We start from the raw sequence: 19,450 nt of genomic DNA, 5'->3' as shown, positions 1-19,450 counted from the left end.
AGGCCCAACCTAGGGGACTTCTCCCGATAGGGGCAGGGCTGGTGCCATTCATCCGGAAAGGGGGTAGCCAGCGGTGACCACAGATGCAGAGACAGAACTTGAGATGAGAGGGAACGGGGAGGAAGGGAGGAGAGCATTCTCCCGAGGGAAAGGACGGTCTCGTCCCACCACTGAGCTTCTCTTTGTAGAGTGGATCCTGAGCAGCCCTTCGGCTAATGGCAGAAACCTACGAAAAATTCCCAGTTCCGAGAAGCCCGCCTCTTACTGGAGGATCGGAGTCCTATTGGCTGGCCAGTCTGCGCGCGGCACTCCGATTGGAAGCGGTGACTGCCCATCAAGCTTCCACCCCACGAATCCCAGCACTTCTCGGGGGTTGAGAAGGGGTCTCAGGTCCGAGGGAGCACACTTGCGGGTGCTACAGACCTATCGATTAAGGCTGCAAAACCCTCCTGTGCAAAGAACAGACTGAGACCTGTGGTTCTGACCAGGGAAACGTCAGTCAAGCGGTGGGCGGGTGCAAACAGCAGCCCAAGCACAGGGAAGGTACAAACTGGGCGGAGGAGGGGGGGAGGGAGCGGCCGGATTCCTCCTGATTGGTCCAAAAAGGGGGTGGGCCCTCCCTCTCGACTCTGGGATTGGCTGAGCGCGGGCCACGCCCCCGCACGCCAGCAGCCCTCCGCGCGAAGCGGTTCGTGCTCGGTCCGCTTCACGTCTGCGGCGGGTTCGGCGGGAAGTGGCTGCTGACGAAAATCGTCGAATACCGGGTCAGCTCCGACGCGGACCCAGGAGAGACACGGGGAGGGACGGGCCGCGGCGGGAGTCGGGCGCCCCCGCGAGCACAGAACGCTCCCTCGCCGCCGGAAGTGCTTGCGGCGTGCGGCGTCCCAGCCGGAAGTGTGGCAAATTCCCAGCAGGACCCGGAAGTGTGGAGCAGGTGCGGCTCCGGGAAGTACCGGTGGCCGGCCGGTGGAGATTCGGGGTGGACACAGGTGTTTGTGTGTCTTCATCTGTGAGCCGCGGCGCGCCCGGAGCCCCCGCGTGTCCGCGGAGGGTGTGAGGGGTGCGGGTTATTGCGAAGGTCCCACTGTCTGGGGAAAGCCTGCGCTGGGGACGCGTGTGATGGGGGGGGGGGGGTCCCCTGTAAAAGCATCTAAGAAGTTTCTTTTGCTGCCCCTCAACCCCTGCAGGGATGTGCAGATGGAGGCCGGAGGAGACACTGCTGTCCCGGGCCCCGGGGGCGCCGAGGACGTGGAGGACACGCGGGGCCCCAGTGAGGAGACCGGGAACGCTGCCGGGGATCACCCGGGCCCACCCGATCCTGGAGACCCGGCCCCGGGGGAGCCAGGTACAGCCCCCTCCTCGCCCCCCACCCTCACACACACACAGACGGGGGTCCTAGGAGCAACCCCGGGGGGTTGTCATTGTTAGGCGAGGTGGGGAGTTCGTGGGAGACCCGTGAGGAGCCTCAGGGGCTGAAAGAAGGAGCTTGGACCGCAGCTGAGTCCGTAAGAGGTCAGGGTAGACTCACCGAGAAAGGAAAAGGGGAGAGAAGAAAATCAGAGTGTTGTCAGTCGATGTTCACTCCCCTACACAGTGCCATGGTCCTGCTTGGATCAGTGAATGAGTAAAAGACTGGGGACAGAGGAGGGACTATTCATTAATGAAGTGATAGGGAGAAATAGGAAGTTAAGTCATTGCATCGGGAAAAGGGATCCCCTGGAGGTCAGGGACCATTCATATTTTACATCATCAGAGATACTGGGGCGGGCGGCAAGTGTTAGAGGGTGTTTATAGTGATTGATAGGACAGGAGAATTAAAAGGATATTTGGAGAATCAGATGATCAGTAGGGGAAGATTTGACCTGCTTAGTGGATACGTACCAGTTGTCATTGGGGAAGTTGATGGGAGTGATTGAGAATCCTTGCTCATTTATTATTTTGGAATGAGTGGATGTTGATGGGACCATTGGAAAGGATTAGTAGGTATCACTGAAAACAAATCGGAAGCCCTTTCAGGACTTGGGAATTGACAGGTAAAGGCAATGACTGAGGGAGGTAGTTGGGTTTTTTGTTGTTGTTATTTGTTTTGTTTTGTTTTTGTAACAGGCGTTGTCCATGAATAACATTGAGAGAATATGAGGTCATATGGGATTTCCTGGGCAAATTACAGCAACATATCTTCTAATGGATAATAAATGACAGCTCTTGATGAGCAGTAAACATCAGTAGGAATAAATGATAGTGTAAGGGGAAGAAGAGGTGGGAATCTTTGAAGCAGTGGGTTGTATGAAAGCTACTGACAGTCATAGAGAAGGGCAGTGGAGGTCATCATAGCCCTGTGTGTTAGTGCTAGTTCATGGTTGTCATTAGTAGAAGAAAGGGTAGATAATGGTGTTAGCTAATTTGTAGATGTGGCAGTCAGTGAAAGTCATTCATATGGGTTTGGTTGGGATGTTATAATGTATCTGTGGAAGCAAATAGGGTTCAGTGACTGGGGATGGGGGGGACTCGACGATCTGGGTGACATCAAGAGAACTAACATCGCTGAAAATATATAAATGCTTGACTGCAAGAGTCAGTGGGAGGAGACTCATTAGCGATCAGTGGACATCAGTGGGAATAAAGGGGTTAGGGAAATCAGAAGTTGGGGAAATGATATAGAGAGAGATAGTCATAGTGGTCAGTGGTATAGATATCAGGAGATAGGGGACCAAGGGGACTATTGAAGGCAAAGGAATCCATGTTCAATCAGAAGCAATGGAACGCTTTAAAGACTTGGGGGTAGCCATTGTTGCCAAGGGAATAATTAGATTGAGACACAGTGGTGAGTGACAGTGAGTGCCAGTGACAGCATATTGGATCACTTGGCCACTGGAACCTTCAGTGTGAGTGGACATCATTTCCAAGGTCCCAGTCATCAATTGCTGGGAGTCACAGCCCACTGAGTGTCAAGGGAGATACCCCTCAGCAGGCTGAAGTTGGTGGGGGGCTGGAAACAATTGATGGATTCGGGGGAACATGGGGGTCAGTGGGAATCCACCTGCAGATGACTCGCCTTTCAGAGTCCGAGGCCAAGGATGAGCTGTCCAACCTCCTGTCGCCACTGCCCATGTCAGAGGCCCCAGCAGACACCTTTGAGCCAGAAAGGACTGCGGCCTCCGACAGGGTTCCTGTTCACAGCCCTGACATTGGCTCTGGAGGCCAGGGCGGGGACCCCAGTGACGAGGACTGGCGCTGCCAACGGAAGCATGTGTTTGTACTGAGCGAGGCTGGCAAGCCGATCTACTCACGCTACGGCAGCGTGGAGGCCTTGTCGGCCACCATGGGGGTGATGACAGCCCTGGTGTCCTTTGTGCAGAGCGCCGGAGATGCCATCCGTGCCATCTATGCCGGTAAGTGAAGGGTGGGGGGTGTGACTGGGAATGTGTCTGGGAGGGCTGGGGATCTGTCTAACGAGCCGTGGCTAGATCTGCCTGCCTACCTGAGCCACTGTCTGGCCACCAGAGGTGAGCTGGAGTGAGTATGCAGTCTGCCAGGGGTCTTCACTGAAGCACCCCTCTCCCCGCCATAGGCCTTTCCTGATCTGTCTCTCCCCTGACCTGCTCCTTCCCTCCCCCAGAGGACCACAAGTTGGTGTTCCTACAGCAGGGCCCACTGCTGCTGGTGGCCGTGTCTCGGACTTCACAGTCAGCAGCACAGCTGCGGGGGGAGCTGCTGGCTGTGCACGCACAGATTGTGAGCACATTGACACGAGCAAGTGTGGCTCGCATCTTCGCGCACAAGCAGAACTACGATCTCCGCCGCCTGCTGGCAGGCTCAGAGCGCACCCTGGACCGGCTTCTGGACAGCGTAGAGCGAGACCCAGGCGCCCTGCTCCTGGGTGCTGTGCGCTGTGTGCCCCTGGCCCGGCCGCTGCGGGAAGCACTGGGCACACTGCTGCGGCGTTGCACAACACCGGGCCTGGCCCTGTCAGTGTTGGCAGTTGGTGGCCAGCTGATAACAGCAGCTCAGGAGCGCAATGTGCTGGCCGAGTGCCGGCTGGACCCCGCAGACCTTCAGCTGCTGCTTGATTGGGTGGGTGCCCCAGCCTTTGCTGCTGGTGAGGCTTGGGCACCAGTGTGCCTGCCCCGCTTCAACCCCGATGGTTTCTTCTATGCCTACGTGGCACGCCTGGATTCTATGCCAGTCTGCCTGCTTCTGCTTGGCACCCAGCGGGAAGCCTTCCATGCCATGGCTGCCTGCCGGCGAATGGTGGAAGACGGGATGCGTGCCCTCGGGGCCCTGCGAGCCCTTGGAGAAGCTGCCAGCAACCCCAGCACCCACTGGTTAGGTGCCTCGGCCTACAGCGTGCAGGCTGTGGGGGCGCCCGGCCTCCGGCACTTCCTCTACAAACCACTGGACATCCCTGACCACCACCGCCAGCTGCCTCAGTTTACCAGGTGGGCCCTGTGCAGTTGGCCAGGTGGGGAGACATCCTGTAACTGGGGGGGCCAGCCTCGTTTGCATGTCTCATGGGAGACAGCTAGTTGTGTCCTGGGGTTGGGAACCCTTTTCCTTGCCAAGGACTGTCGTGTGGATATTGATAATGTCAGTTATGGGCCATACAGGATGATCAGTACAGGCAGATAGCCTTGGTTAGCTGACAGGAAATAACAGAACAATCCTGTGTCTGCTCCGTCATGCACCAAATGATTTCTAGTGGTTTCCCCACCCTTACCCGAGGGAAAGAATAGTTCTCTGATAATGGAGGTTCGACCACCAATGGAAAGGAGTCCCAGTCTAGTGGCACAAAGGGCCTAGTACTTAGGGAACCCCTGCTTCACGGGGAAAGCTTGGCCTCCAGGCTGCTGAGAATCCTCCAGTCTAGTGGTGGAGGCTCAGCCCCTCTCCCCCCCCTACTTAACTGAAAGCTCTAGATGGAGAAGAGATAAGCCAGCCAAGAAGGCCCCTGACTCACCTTGCCCTCTTCCTCCCTCCATCATGGCAGCCCTGAGCTGGAGGCTCCCTACAGCAAAGAGGAGGAGCGGCAGCGGCTGTCCGACCTGTACCACCGGCTGCACGCCCGCCTCCACAGCTCCTCCCGACCCCTGCGCCTCATTTACCACGTGGCCCAGAATGAGACACTGCTGGCCTGGGTGAGTTGCGTCGGAGCCTCACATGATGCATTCCCCACTTTCCCTGTAATACATTAATGACGTCATTCAGATTCCACCAACTGCTCCATGACCGTGGTCATTTTACTGGTCCAGTGTCCAGTCCAGCATCATCAGCAAAAGCTTAGCCGACAACACCATCCTACTACTACGTACTTTCCACCACCTAAGACCTTGCTGCTGTGTGCAGCTTCTATATTCATTTTGCTTTTCCCCCTTCAGTAGGCAGAAGCCTTTTAGCAAACATCCCTTGAATTTTCCCATTCAAGTCCAGGAATTTTCCCATTCAAGTCCATGACTGAGTCACCCAGTCTGACTACTATGGGTTGGGTCTCATGTTGTGTGCTCTATCTGGAGTTTCCTTTCTGAGTTCCTGCCTCCTTCTCTTGTGGCTCTGTTCAAGAGTAGTTCCCAAGGAAGCCCAGTCAAGGTGACCCCATTGGGAAACGAAGTCTCTGGTAGTTTATTAAGTAACTCATTGTACATTTGTCGGGGGCGGGGGGGGGGGAGCGGGGGGGGGGGCCTTGTTTTAGGCTGGGGATTTTATTTTGATTTTTAAAACTTTCACTTCAAGTAATTTTCCACTTAAGAAGTTGCCGGTCTAGTTTTCAAAAATTAACACGAAGAGGCCCTTTCACTTCATTTCTCCAAAAGTCAACATCTTACAAAATCACAGTAACTTACCCAACCAGGAAGTTCCCATGGCTGCAGTTCACAGTCAATCTACACACTTCATTTACATTCCACAACTGACCATTTGTGTCATTTTAATGGTCCAGAATGTGATCCTGGGAGCACATACGGGGATTTACTTATGGTGCCTCCCTTGTCTCATTTATTCTGGAACAGTTCCCAGTCTTTTTGTCTCATGGCATTGGAACTGATGAAAGTCAGTTTGTAGAGTGCCCCTCAGTGGTGTTTTTCTCATAGTATGTCATGATCTTATTGAGATCTGCCTTTGGGCAGAAATCACCCCAAAGTGATGTGTACCTTTCTGTACATCTTGTTGAGAACATATGATGTCAGTATGTCCTGTGGATGATATATTATGTCAGTGTGTCCTGTGGATGATGTCAGGCCTGGCCACTTTGTCAAGGTGGTGTGCTTCACATTTCTCCACTGCAAAGTTAGTATTTTCCTCCTTGTAATTAGTACATGCTTGTCAGTTATGATTACTATACCAATGTCATGTCTTTCATCATTCTTTTCACTCACTCATTGTAAGTCATTACTTACTTGGACTTGAAATGGTTAACAGTCTCATGTTTCCCCAATGTTGCTTTCTAACTCTACCCTCTTTTCTAATTTTATACTTTGAGATTCTAAGAAGGAAGAATTTTCCTTCTTCTGTTTATTTGTTAAGATTTTCATGCTATATAAATGTGGTTTCATGGATTTGTGCTTAATTTAGCGGGCTAGAATATCTTTTCTAACATGTATTTTGGTGCTGAATTTGTCTCTGATTTAGCTAGTGGGAGTCCTGCATTAGCCAAAATGGGACCTGTGTCTCTCTTAACGCATTCCTGTTAGCTTACATGCAGTCCTAGACTCTGCCATTTTTCCAAGAATCTTCATGCTTTTTAGTAGAGAATAACATTCAGAGAGCAAAATATTGTCAGGTGGTCAGGAGAGACCTCCGTAATGGGCGGGCCTCCAAGTGGAGAAAAGAGGTAGCGGGCCACATGGTTATCTGCAGGAAGAGGACACCTAGCAAAGGGAAAGGACTCTGCCAATGCTGCCAGGATTGCCAAGGCCCCCTGTGCTTGAGGGACAGGATGAGCTGCAGCAGGAGAGAAGGGCGGCAGGTGAATAGGGGCAGGGGAAAAGTACTGCTGACCCATGGAATCGGGTCTTTCAAGTTGTTGTGAAGATAGAACTTGTGTTCCTCTTAGATTACTCCTTGGCTATAAATAATGAAAACTGAGATGTGTAGAGCAGGAATTGTTCACTCACTGTGCAGCTCTATGACTTTTATCCCTTTCTCACAGATAAGCAAACCAAGGGCTCTCAACAGTAACATATAGCACCTGGCTTACTCTGTTTTTTAAATTTGTTTTCTTTTTTCCAGTCCTGGGGCCTGGAACTCAGGGCCTGGGCTCTGTCCCTGAGCCTCTCTGTGCTCAAGGCTAGTGTTCTACCACTTGAAACACAGCACCACTTCTAGCCTTTTCTGTTTATGTGGTACTAAAGAATCAAACCCAGGGCTTCATGCATGCTAGGCAAGCACTCTACCACTAAGCCACATTCCCAGCCCCCTGGCTTACTCTTGCCACAATATTACCCACTAACCTGCCTTAGTTGAGAGTCCATTCAGCCCCAGGTCGGAGTTGATGCCATCTTCATCTCCCAAGCTTCAGGATGCAAACCTAGGACTGGGTTCCAGGGGACAGGACTGTCCATGGCTCACTCTAGCCCATCTGATTCTGTCTCCTCCCAATCCCTCCAGGTGACTTCCAAATTCGAGCTTTATACATGCCTCAGCCCCTTGGTGACCAAGGCAGGTGCCATCTTGGTTGTGACTAAACTGCTGCGCTGGGTGAGGAAAGAGGAGGACAGGCTCTTCATTCGTTACCCACCCAAATACTCCACACCTCCAGCCCCGTCTGCAGACCACGCTCCCCACAATGGCTTCTTCACGGGACTCTAAATGATGGAGCTCCCAGACTGTTGGGAGCGACTATTTTTGTCTGTTACCTTCTGTCTCCACCCTGGAAACGTGGATGGGGATCCATCTGTGGCTAGTCCCTATCTCCATGGACAGCTGGGGACAAATCTGAGGATGTTCCCACACCTGGGAGATGGGCAGCAGCAGCCAGGGGCACAGGCTGCCTGCCTTCTTCCACCCTTCATGTATCTGCACCTCTGGGAAAGCCTTCAGTCCTTTTCCCCTCCCTCTCCTGGACCTGCTGGACTTGGATGTTACTCTAGCCTGCCAAGGGCTTCCCCTCCAACATGCTTCAGAAGTCTGGGACTCCGAGGGTGATCCACAGAGGTTCTAGAAGGGGGAGAACAGAGGCCTGAGAGTATTTTAAAGAGAAAATGACACAAAAGGCCTAAAATCCAAGCCCCACTAAGTTTTTCCTTGCCCTCCCTGTATTTCAGTTCATTTTTTACCCTTCCACAAAAACTGGGCCCCATCATCTTGAGGAGGAGGCTGGCTGTCAACTAGGACACAGAGCACATGGCTTCTCCCTACAGTGGCTGAGATCTGGACTCTACAAAGTAGAGAGGTGTACGTAGCTTGTAAAGCCCTTCTTCCCCGTGAAACCGAAGTGACTTTTTCTTCTAGGCTCCTTAAAGAAGATTTATAAACAGAAAGGGTTGAAACTCTCAAGTACCACATGGTTCATTCACATTGTCCCCAACCTAGCCTACAACAAAATAAGCGGTCTAAAGAGGGTGAGGCCTTCCTAGACTGGTGTGTGTGTGTGCCTAACTCTCACTCCCCCACCGCTCCATACCCTACCACTGCCCTAGTTCATACAGTCAATGGCGCGTGCGCATACGCACGTGTAAGGTCAGCCGGGGCGTGGGATGTTCTGCGCCTGCTCAGAGCAGAGCATCCGGTTTCCTGGACGCTGGTATTTCTGGACTACGTGAGCCTAGCACGCATGCGCGCTGCCTCCCACCGTCACGTGCCCCACCAGCACTCCTCCGTAAGGCGCCTGCGCAAGCCCCCTGCTGGAAAACGGCGGGGAAGCCGGAGCCTTCAGAGGAGGAGAAGTGGCGGGAATCCCCGGAGGAGGCGTCCACGGAGGAGGCGGCGGCCGCAGGTACCGGGGGACAGTGGGCTGAGCCCCTCTCCCGGCAGAGGGGAGGGAGGGCCTTGTTGTTGTTGTTTTAAATAAGTTTTTAAGCGTTTTAATATCAACACTTTTAACCGTTCCACGAGGTGGAAATAAATGAGAAGCACCTTGTGATGTGGCCCGGATGGACTCGAGGGAGGGCTGCCGGGATCCACTGTCTACGCCGGTCCCTCCACGTGCCTCGCTTTCAGCCGGGGAGGGCGGGGTGCGCGTGCGCACACACACACACACACACACACACACACACGGGGTGCGTGCACACACACACACACGGGATGCGCGTGCACACACACACACGGGGTGCGCGCACACACACACACGGGGTGCGTGCACACACACACACACACACACACACACCGTGGTCCAGCCCCCAGCCTGGACTCCGCTTCACTCAACATCTCCATCCTCCAGGTGTCTGTGACTTGTTTGCCCTGAGCAGGGCCAGGAAGGGGCGTCCGGCCTAGAATCCAGCCGAAAGATCTCCCAGCGCAGGGCCCACTGGGTGCCGCGCTAGCCTACGGTTTTCTTCTTCTCTCTTTCCATTCTAGAAAGCTTCTCAGTGTACAGAAGTAGAGGAAAAGTAGCGTGAACACCCAGCACGCTTCTCTCTGCTTCAACAGAGGACCTTGTCTGCCTCTTTTGTCTCCCTCTTCCCACATGTTCTTTAAACCACTATATTCACAAACACGGAAGGTTGCATCTGGTAAGACCTATCGATGCAAAAATCAAAATAATGATGGGCTGTTTGTGTAATTTCCAGTCCTTGGATGTGAGCTCTATTAGAACAGAGACTTGATCACTATTTCCTCAACCAAGACCTGATGAGTATATAGACGATGCTCAGGAATTTCATAATGTGTAACTAATGCAGTCACTTTAATCCAGAGTTTGTCTTAGATTAGAGCCACAGGTGACAGACTGTCAAAAAAAATGATACAGATGAAATACAAAAGAGATCCCATTAAATGGGTCTCCAAGAATGTTAAAACAAATTTTGATGAAGACCTTGAGGATTCCTCACAGCCAAAGTTAGGATTACTTTCCTCAGCAATAGAGAAAAAAAAAATATATATATATATATATCAAATTACCAATACTAATCCATCAGATTGGTGTTGTATAAAGGGAGGGATAATACCAGCTCTGATGACTGGTGAAGCAGGTCATCCCTTGCCTCACTGAGACTGGACCAGCGAAGGATTCACTAGGGGCAGGCTGACAGGGTATTTTGGTATCTGAAGTGCCACTCCACACCTGCAGCCACCATGCTAGGTCATCAAGAGAGTTCACAAATGTGAGCACCGGGTGTGGTCGGTGGCGTGTCAAGGAAGACTAAACACAAGGAGGAACCAAGAGAAATGGCCAAGTTTCAGGACCCCCGTGCCTGCAGCAGAAGGCCTGTGAGCTAGACTTGTGCTAGTCATAAAAGTTAATTGTAAGTGGATAAGATCATTTTCCCAGGCACAGAATGAGAACTCATATTTTTATTAGTGAAAGGCTAGCTGAGATTGAAAAAAAGGAAGAAAAGAGATTACTCAGTACAGCCTTAGAGCATTACACAGTATAAAGTGTCTGAATGATCAAGGCGTAACAGCTATGGACAGTGGACAGGGATGGGGGAGGAAGGGAGCAGGACTGAAGGCATTTTTTTTTGTGTGATATATCATTTTATTTTTCCTTAAGGAAAATATGGGTAGTGCTATCTATGTTACTTTAAACTCTAAGGGGAAAAGAGGGCAATTTTTGTCATCTGAGGATTACAGGTTAATAGCAAGTGATATTAAAAATCTGATTTTTGTTGTTTGTCCGGCTCTTGCTTGGTAGATTTCCCTCTGTAATAGGAAATGCACACTAGTAAATTAAATAATTATTAGTGAATCACAATGTCTGAAACTCGGGGGTTAGGGACAGATGGAGTATCTGTCCCAAATGGGAGCAATGTAGCCTATTTCTACAACTTTTGTGTACATCTGAAGTTATTTCAAAATAAAATGTTTAAAAAGGGGCTTGTACTCCCCAGGTGGTTGTGTAACATGGAATTTTTTAAAATTTGTATCACAATAGTAGGTTTTTTAAAGGTGTACTCATTCACCCATGGCCTTCTCATGATTAGTCCAGAAGGGGAAAAAAGCAGTAGAGAGGAAAAACACAGAAGGAGCTCTTTCAGAAATAGTTTGAAAAGCTAGCTGCAAAAGACAGGTAGGGGCAATTAGGGAAATTCTGTCTGATGATCATTAACCTTTCTCTAACAGTAAATGACAGGAAACAAATGTTCACCAGCAGGAGACTGCTTTGAAACCATTGTATATATGTGCAATGGAACCTTTTGTCACTGGTAAAATGAACAACTAAAAATGTCACCGGTATACGTGGTCAAGTGCAAAATACAAGATTGTATAACACAGTACTATTTACTTAGAAGGAAAACAGCTGAGGAACTTGGGGTAGAGGGAGGTTTTCCCAGTCCACAAGTGCAGAAGCACTTCTGCAGTCACTTTGGCAACTATATGCATTTGTAGACTCTGCCCAATTTTCACTGGAGTGGAGTGGCTCGTTGGCATTGGACCTTTACTTTAACGGTCTAAGATTTTCCTGTGTTTTGTAGCTTGAATTTTAGAAGTAACACGGGCTTATGTTGTATATTTAGTTAACAAAATGCACCTTGTTCTCAATCAGGATTTAAAGAAGACCTATACACAGTAATTATTTGAGGTAGACATGAAGCCCTTTTTAATATAAGGGTCTCCCTCTCCCCCATTTTCTCCTTTACAGTTTCTTTGTTGAAGAAACCAGGCTGTGCTGAGCATTTCCAGGGGCATAATTTGACATGTTCATCAGCCCTTTGGAACCTGCCTGGCATAGTTCCATTTTTGTGTTTGTGTTTGTGTGGAAAAGACACCTCTCATAAGAAGTGTCGAGATTCTTCCATCTAAAGGTTTGTAACATCCAGTTGTCCTTTTTCTTTTTTCTTTTTCTGGTCCTGGGACTTGAACTCTGGGCCTGGGCGCTGTCCCTGAGCTCCTTTTGCTCAAGGCTAGCACTCTACTACTTGAGCCACAATACCATGTCTGGCTTTTTCTGTGACTAATTGGAGATAAGAGTCTCATGGACTTTCTGGGCTTCATATATCAGTTTCCTGAATAGCTAGAATTATAGGCATGAGCCACTGGTATCCGGCCCTTTTTCATGTTTTAATGTTAGTAGCTGTGAATAGCCATTCGATGTGAAGTCTTTCTGCCCTATTGCATTGGTAAGAACTTCATATTGACCTTCAGTAATGACAGCAGCAATAATGCATCCTCTCCCTGCACCCCTGAGTTTTATGAAGGAGATTCTGGGAGTGTTGTCTTTTGACCCCTCCTGAATGATTAAGAGCCTGATTCATCAGTCACACCATGAACTTCAGAGAACAAAAAAAGGTTCTTAAAGGCTCTTGCTCTGGCTGGAAACCAAAATCTTTACTTGGCTTGAAGTCTAGCGTAGAGGTGTGCACTGAGATCATAGGGACTTCCTGCCATTCCAGTGGCCCTGGGTCTTTTCCTCTGTCACTTCTCATTCCCAATGAGTCCTATAATCTGGGTTTTCCTCTCCACAGGGCAGGCCAAGTCTTCGAAGATGAATGAAGACTTGCTGGCCACGGTGAAAAAGCTGCAGAAAGGTCCTGTGTCTTGTGTCTGTGTCTTGCTCTGGTGTATTGGGTCCAATGGCTCAAAACCCAGCCTCCTCAACCCATATACGGGGGGCGGGGTGGGGAGGTGGGGGGGGGGGGGAAATGATCCCATTTCCTTTACTCCCTCATAATTCCATCCTGTAAGCCCAAACACAGACAGCCCATGGTTCCTGATGTTTAAGAGGATCACACACACACACACACACACACACACACACACACACACACACACTGCACAACCACCACCACACACCATATCATCCATTTTCCTGACTTGCTGTTTTTAAATTCTTAACTTTTTAGATTTTTTTTTTTTTTTTTTTTTGGTTTGTGTTGTTTAAGAATACATTCATGGGCTGGGAAGGTGGCTCAGTGGTAGAGCGCTTGCCTTGCATGCATGAGACCCTGGTTCGATTCCTCAGCCCCACATAAGCAGAAAAAGCTGGAAGTGGCGCTGTGGTTCAAGTGGTAGAGCTTTAGCCTTGAGCTGAAATGCTGAGGGACAGCGCTCAGGCCCAGAGTTCAGGCCCACGACAGACCAAAAAAAAAAAAAAAAAAAAAGGAATACATTCATGGATGTAGATTCTTTCTTCCTATGGCAAAGGGCAATGCAGATGGCTTTGACCTTGGCGTGCCCTTGGCTTTGCTGGGGAGATGGCTGGCCTCCAGGCTGGAGCAGAGTACAGCTGGTGCTGGAGGTTGGTTAAAGCTTAGCTTCCTCAGCTTCACCTGCTGTCATCCATGGCTCCAAACAAAAGGGAACCTCCCCCTCCACGCTCCCCCCCCCCCCCCCCCCGCCGACTCGCACTGTGGCTGCACGTGGGATGGTTGCCTGCATTAGAGTTCACAAAGAGATTGCTGGAAGCAAATCAGAAACCGACCCTGACCATCAGCAGTAAAACAAAAGACCAGTCATGATCGGCACCATGGACAGAGCTCTGTCTTTAGAAGTATGCAGAGTTGATGACCTGGGAAAAAGCAGGATGGGAGCTGATTAACTCCAGAATGTTTTAGGGGTTGACAGTGAGACCCAGCAGGGGTGGGGTGGCTATAAGCCCCACCTCTGTCACCAACCTGGAGAGGGACGAGGAGAAAGGCTTCTCCCTACAGTGACAACTCTGTCGCTGGGGAATATACAGGGTGCCTCCAGCCACATAAAGCAGAGTTTCCTTCGGTTCAAGCGGATTCCACATTGCCCGGATGACAGTTGTTCTGCCCAACTCAGACTGCCTGGGGGCGGATGGGAGGTCACTGCTGTGATCACATCCCGCACTGATCTGTGAGCTTCTCACTCTGGCCCAAGAAGCTGCCCAGACTGGCCTCCAGCCAGGCCAGCCCCTCGCCTCGCGTCTTAGAAGGTGCCCATTACCTTCCTGCTCTTTACACCCATCTCCCCTTCGCAGCAGGCACTGCCACCCAGATTGACTTCCATCTCTTCGTTGGACATCCATCTCCCTACCCAGAATACAACTCCGGCCCGGCCTCTCCCAGGCCCCAAGCCACAGCTCAATAAATAACAAGTGGTTGACAGCGACAGAGCCCCAGTACCAGCATACAGCCCTCCTCCCTCTGCCTGGGCCACAGGGCCTCTGCCTTTTCTGGCTCAATCTGTTTTTCTTCTCTCCAGAGGGAAGCCTGGAGCCTCAGATCAAGGACCTGATTAACCGTATTAATGAGCTACAGCAAGGTAAACTTGGGGCCTCCCCCTGCCCTTGCAGACTGGCCAACAGGAAGGCCCTAGACTTTGAATGCCTCCAACTCCTCATCTCTAAAATCCAAGAGCCCCACCCCTACCCAGGCTGCTAGAAGATGAACACACAGTGTCAGCCTTCCCCAGAGAGCAGTGAGGCCGGACCTGTGCTCACTCTGTCTTCTTCCCTTTGGCTCAGCAAAGCAGACATCCAACAAGGAACTAGGAGAGGGCCAAACTCTCCAGGAGATCCTGCTTCAACAGCTAGACTCCTGTAAGTGAGATCAGAAGAGGCAGGGACTCTTCTGACCACTGCTGACGGGGCTGTGGGGCCACGCCCTCTCCCTGCAATGCTCCGAACCCACACAATCCAGACTGCCTCTTGCTGTGGGAAATCATCTCAGCCTTCAGCGCAATCCTGACAAGGCTGCTTTGATGGTCCCACTCTCTTTCTGTCCCTCTCACTCTCCTGCTTGCTTTTGGATTTTCTTCCAGAACCTCTATTTTTTTCTTTATTTCCTCTAATGGGACACTTATTTCTTTTTAGACATCCTGTGATGTGTGCATCTAGCATCGAGGGCTGTCCCTTCTCTCACTGGCCACAGCCACAGAACTGATTTTTTTTCTCCCTGACTTTTTGGAAAGCTGAGGAGTATATGGAACTCAGGATTCAAATGTCAAAATAGAACACTCAGAATTTGGGGGCTTTAAGACAAATTCATCTTTGTTGGGATGTCTATCCTTGTGTTAATGAGTAGAGCGCTCAGAATTTGGGGGCATTAATGCTCTACTTTATCATTTGTATCCTGAATTCAATACATTCCTCAGCTTTCCAGGAAATCAGGGGGAAAAAAACCCAGTTCTGTGGCTGTGGCCAGTGAGAGGAGAAGGGACAGCCCTCGATGCTAGGATGAACACAGGAGCTGCTTCTGACAGAAGCTGTGCATTTATCTTTGTTGGGATGTCTTTGTGTTAGTCGTCTCCTCCACATAATATTTGTATATTCTTCAGCACATTGACTCCTGGCAGGGAAGGGTGGAGGGTAGGGGAGGAGGGGTCAGGATGGCCCCCATGGGAGGTGAGGCAAGGCTAGCATGAAGTCTCTTCACCTGGGCTGAACAGAGCATTCTGGGTGCACTTGGACCCCTTCCATCAATTCCCTGGGGGCTGAATGTGCCACTGTGTTTTCCAGTGAATGGAGAGGAAGCACACCTGGAGGAGGTCTTGAGAAAGAAACAAGGTATTTGCCACTTCCTGTATCCTGCCCTGCACCTCACATGGGAACCCACTCTTCCTGAGCAGCCACATGAGAAGCCCTGAAACCTGAGCTCTTGTCTGTGTGTGTGTGTGGGGGGGGTGTCTTACCTCTCCTTAGATGTCTCCTTCAGCTGCTTGTTCATTTCCAGGAGACACCCAGACTCTCCCAGGGCACTCCACTACCCATTGCAATGTGGGGCTCCTTTCTTTGCCCACCCCCTGTCTCATCAAGAGCTCCTCACGGCACCTCCTTGGTTTCCTTCTCTCCACAGAGGCACTGAAGATCCTGCAAGATCACTGGCACAAAAAGAAAAGCAAGGCTCAGTGGTAAGAGGCCCTTCCCAGGCTCTTCCTCACCTCCCCCTCCAGCAGAGGAGAAAGCATCTTGGTAGGACACACACTCCTCATCTCCTTCTCCAGAAAGTAGAGAGGGAAATTCCTTCTGGCCAGGCACTTGTCCAGTTGCCTCTTATTTTAGTGGTGGTAAGATTCACTCAAGAGCATAGTCACTCATTGCTGATCATTATTATGTCATCTTTCCCCACTGATCATCAGCTTCTATGTGCCCTCCACCTATCCCTCTAGTTTAAGGTCAGTCATCCACTAACTTTCCCATTCATCTACACCCATTCATCCATTCACCTACCCATATATCTGCTCAACTATGCGACTAAGTCACCAGCCAAGTTAGCCATGTCTTCAACTTTCCATCTATCCAACCGTGCATTCCATCTTTTCTCCCTTTCTTCTTTTTTCTCTTAGTAAGCCATTCTTTCTTATTTTTTCCCTAACCATCCATCCAGACATGTGGCCATCCTTCTAAAAGTCCTTCCATTGTTTTTCCATCCAACCATCATCTCTACTCAGCCATCATTCCTCTAGCCAATCACTCATCCAATCAACTGTTCTTTTCACTGTCTGTCCACCCTTGTCTTCATCCTTTGAGCCTTTGCTTAGCACATTTCTAGGGTCAGAGGCTGATGTTCTCATGCTGCCTGACTTTGTGTGGAGAACTTTGATGAGAGGTAGTGACTGTGTGTACATGATTAACCACGACACATGCATGCTCTGATGGATGTTTGTGTTCATGTATTTACTTGCTCTCACAATGACCCTCATAGGAGTTAATGTCACCCTCCCGTTGCTATACCATTTTATGTACGAGGAAACTGAGAACCATGGGTGGATTATATCTAGCCTTCAGATCATGGCTGTAGAATCTATGATGAAAAAAAATCACACCTCTTAGGAATTTTTCTTGGGAAGGCATGAAATGGATAGAGTAGACAACTTGACAGGTTCACACTCACCTGAAGAAAGGTGATGGATGAAGATTGTGAGCAGAGCGCCAACCCCCACTCCCACTGGAGACTCGGGGCTCATCAGGGTGTGCCTTAGGGTGGTCTTTCCCTCCCCAGGAAGCACTTGGTGCAGAACAATGCAGAGCACCTCCCTGACAAGAACACTCAGATGGCAGAGACCCATAGAGAGGATGCTGGGACACCCCCCAAGCCTGGGTGTGGTGGGCCTCTGGGGGGAGGAGCGTGGGAGTGGGCTGCACAGCTTGTGGGAAGGAGGGGGCACGAATGAGGAACCCCAGATCCAGAGGCTCTGGGGGGCTGGGTATCAGCTCTAAACTGTGATGTCTTGTTCTTGGATGTGGGCCCCAGGTTGGATATGGGAGAGCAGCTGGAGGATCTGATGTACCAGCACAAGGACCTCTGGGAGTTACAGGTGAGCCCGGCTTCTATGTGCCCGCTGCTCAGGCCCAGCACTGTGGAGAGCCGGGGCTCCTTTCTTCCTGCCACCTTTGGTTTTGAATCAGGGCAACCCGCCTCCCCCCAGCTTGCTGAAGATGGAGCTGTGGGAAAGCCTTGCTCCAACTGTGGCATTTGCAGCGGGCAGCGCTGTAGCAGGGAGAGGCAACAGTGACCCTCAGGGCAGGGCACAGCTGTTACACACACACACACACACACACACACACACACACACACACACACACACACACACACACACACACACACACACACACACACACACGGGGAGGCAAACCCAGACGCTAACTGAGAAACCGTGGGGCAGGCCAGGAGCGGGTGACACGTGACTAGAGGGGCGAAGCTGTGCCTTGTGGGTGTGGTGTGTGGCCTCGGCATTTCCCCAGAAGCTGCCCGAACGTAAGTGGGAAGAGGTGAATTCTGAGCTGTTCACAGGGCCTCCTTCTGCAGCAGAAGCAGTGCATGCGTTCATAGTTGAATGAATGAGCTGATGTAGTGCAAATTGCCCGAAGCGCAAAGGGGGAGGGCGGTCGGTGTAGCCAGCCAGACGGACAGATGGACGGGCCAGGGGCCTCTGACCTCACAGGTGCTGGAACAGCGGCTGACCCAGGAGATACGGGCCCTGGAGAGAAGCCTGCAGCACCTGCTGTCTGAGAGTGAGGCGGGCGCGGGGCGTGGTATGGGCGTGGCCCGCGCTCCAGGGGGCGGATGGGCGTGTTCATCTCGGGAGAACGGGGTTGGATGTTGTCAGAGCTCGGGGGCGTGGTCTGAGCTCTAGGGGGCGGGGGCGTGGCCAGCTCGCGGGCGGGCAGCGGGGTTGGGCGTTGTCAGGGCTCTGGGGCCGTGGTCTGAGCTCTAGGGGCGGGGGGCGTGCCCGGAGCTCGGGTTGGGCGTGGCCTCGCTGACACCCCGCCCCCGCAGGGCAGCAGCTCAGCGCGCGGCTGTTGGAGGTGGAGCGCTCGCCGGGGGAGTCGCTGGGCGCTTGCGCGGAGAACAGGTGAGGTTAGGGCCGCGTCCTGTGCGGCGTTCCCCAGGCCTCTGTGGCTTCCTCTGTGCCCCCCGCCGACCCCCGCTGTCTTCCCTCTGCGCCTCTCCACAGGCTGCAAGCGGAGCCCGAGTCCGCAGAGGAGAGGTAGGCGCCCAGGGGACGCCGAGGCGCGCGGGGGCCCCGGGGGGCCCCGGAGGGAGGCCTGGGCAGCAGGGGTCGGACACCGGGCCCCGGCCCGCAGCCTGACCCCGCTGCCCGCAGGCCGGCCGTCGGCGCCCCCGCGCCCGCCTCGAGGAGCGGCTGGAGCCGCAGGTGGAGCTGGCCCTGAGCGCGGCCCGGACCCGCCCGCCCGCCCACCCCGGAAATAAAGACCGCGATTCCCAGGCCCCCGAGTCCGTGCTCCCGGCGCCGCTGGGGGTGGGAGCCAGGGCGGGGAGCCGGGCCCCGAACGATGCTCCCGAATCCGGGCGGGGTGCCAGGGCCCCCGCGCCGCCTGGCCGCGGGGCCGGGGCTTCCCGGGGTCCCGCGGCACCCCCCCGCGATTTGCTCCCCGGAGCTCGGCCCCACGGTGGGGTCGGCCCGCGCAGTGTCCTCCTCCCACACTGCGGGCACCCGAGCCCGGGCCCACCTTCCGGGCCGCCAGGGCGTTCCGCTCCACCCCTGTGCTGTGCTGTTGGAATGAATGGGCTAGAAAGAAAGCAGCGTGACCAACAGGAGAGTCGTGGGCCGGGGCGGGGGGGGGGGGGGTCTGGGGGGGCGGAGTGGAGCCGCGCGGGGCCTCCTTTGAATCAAGGCTTACACAGCGCTTGGCACAGCTTGTGTTGGCCTTGGCCATCCTAAACGAACCAGGGAATAAAGTATATTCAAGACCTCCAACTCCTTCCCCTTCTCCAGCCCACATCACCCTGAGAAAGCATGCCAAGCTGCCCTCCCCAGCCCCCCTTCATTTCCTTTACTAAATATAGGATTGTTTTTTTTAATGAAAAGCAAAATATTCAAGGCTGGAGAGCTTTATAAAGAAGAAAGGTTTATTTCGGGTCCTGGCTCTAAATGTACAGGTGTCAGAGGCCACAGATGGTGGTAGCTGCTTGGCTGTGTCACCACAGGATTC

At 52.3% G+C, this 19,450-nt stretch overlaps 2 protein-coding genes across 13 annotated transcripts; both read left to right on the top strand.

Annotated features, from left to right (window-relative positions):
* The first annotated feature begins 507 nt into the window (after nt 1–507).
* LOC138826689 (vacuolar fusion protein MON1 homolog B-like) lies at nt 508–9,070 on the top strand. Of its 10 annotated transcripts, none has more exons than XM_070021928.1 (6): nt 508–543; nt 1,188–1,345; nt 3,063–3,392; nt 3,620–4,439; nt 4,988–5,135; nt 7,600–9,070. In XM_070021928.1, exons 2-6 carry the CDS (start codon nt 1,198–1,200, stop codon nt 7,798–7,800), a joined length of 1,647 nt encoding a protein of 548 aa, XP_069878029.1. In that variant the 5' UTR covers nt 508–543; nt 1,188–1,197; the 3' UTR covers nt 7,801–9,070. The 10 variants fall into 10 exon arrangements, with proteins under 10 accessions (XP_069878029.1, XP_069878026.1, XP_069878022.1 ...); XM_070021925.1 differs by lacking the exon at nt 508–543 and adding an exon at nt 701–934; XM_070021921.1 differs by lacking the exon at nt 508–543 and adding an exon at nt 701–934 and having other exon boundaries at nt 3,047–3,392.
* LOC138826690 (synaptonemal complex central element protein 1-like) lies at nt 8,849–18,717 on the top strand. Of its 3 annotated transcripts, XM_070021929.1 has the most exons (11): nt 8,849–8,926; nt 12,555–12,617; nt 14,257–14,316; nt 14,519–14,593; nt 15,512–15,559; nt 15,849–15,903; nt 17,247–17,310; nt 17,938–18,007; nt 18,273–18,348; nt 18,451–18,483; nt 18,601–18,717. In XM_070021929.1, exons 2-11 carry the CDS (start codon nt 12,575–12,577, stop codon nt 18,665–18,667), a joined length of 591 nt encoding a protein of 196 aa, XP_069878030.1. In that variant the 5' UTR covers nt 8,849–8,926; nt 12,555–12,574; the 3' UTR covers nt 18,668–18,717. The 3 variants fall into 3 exon arrangements, with proteins under 3 accessions (XP_069878030.1, XP_069878031.1, XP_069878032.1); XM_070021930.1 differs by lacking the exon at nt 14,519–14,593; XM_070021931.1 differs by lacking the exon at nt 8,849–8,926 and having other exon boundaries at nt 14,524–14,593.
* Nucleotides 18,718–19,450: the final 733 nt, after the last annotated feature.

The sequence above is a fragment of the Dipodomys merriami genome, unplaced genomic scaffold, assembly GCF_024711535.1.
Source record: "Dipodomys merriami isolate MVZ:Mamm:240054 unplaced genomic scaffold, mDipMer1.0.p SCAF_148, whole genome shotgun sequence".
Classification (NCBI taxonomy): Eukaryota; Metazoa; Chordata; class Mammalia; order Rodentia; family Heteromyidae; genus Dipodomys; species Dipodomys merriami.
The sequence above is the reverse complement of the archived record's forward strand: the minus strand, read 5'-3'. Positions and strand labels throughout refer to the sequence as shown.

Coding starts and splice junctions, on each gene's coding strand:
- LOC138826689 (XM_070021921.1), top strand. CDS start 1,190: ATGTGCAGATGGAGGCCGGAGGAGACACTGCTGTCCCGGGCCCCGGGG. Junction 1,346..3,046: donor CCCGGCCCCGGGGGAGCCAG/GTACAGCCCCCT, acceptor ATCCACCTGCAG/ATGACTCGCCTTTCAGAGTC. Junction 5,136..7,599: donor ATGAGACACTGCTGGCCTGG/GTGAGTTGCGTC, acceptor CAATCCCTCCAG/GTGACTTCCAAATTCGAGCT.
- LOC138826690 (XM_070021929.1), top strand. CDS start 12,575: ATGAATGAAGACTTGCTGGCCACGGTGAAAAAGCTGCAGAAAG. Junction 14,317..14,518: donor TATTAATGAGCTACAGCAAG/GTAAACTTGGGG, acceptor CCTTTGGCTCAG/CAAAGCAGACATCCAACAAG. Junction 18,484..18,600: donor CCCGAGTCCGCAGAGGAGAG/GTAGGCGCCCAG, acceptor CGCTGCCCGCAG/GCCGGCCGTCGGCGCCCCCG.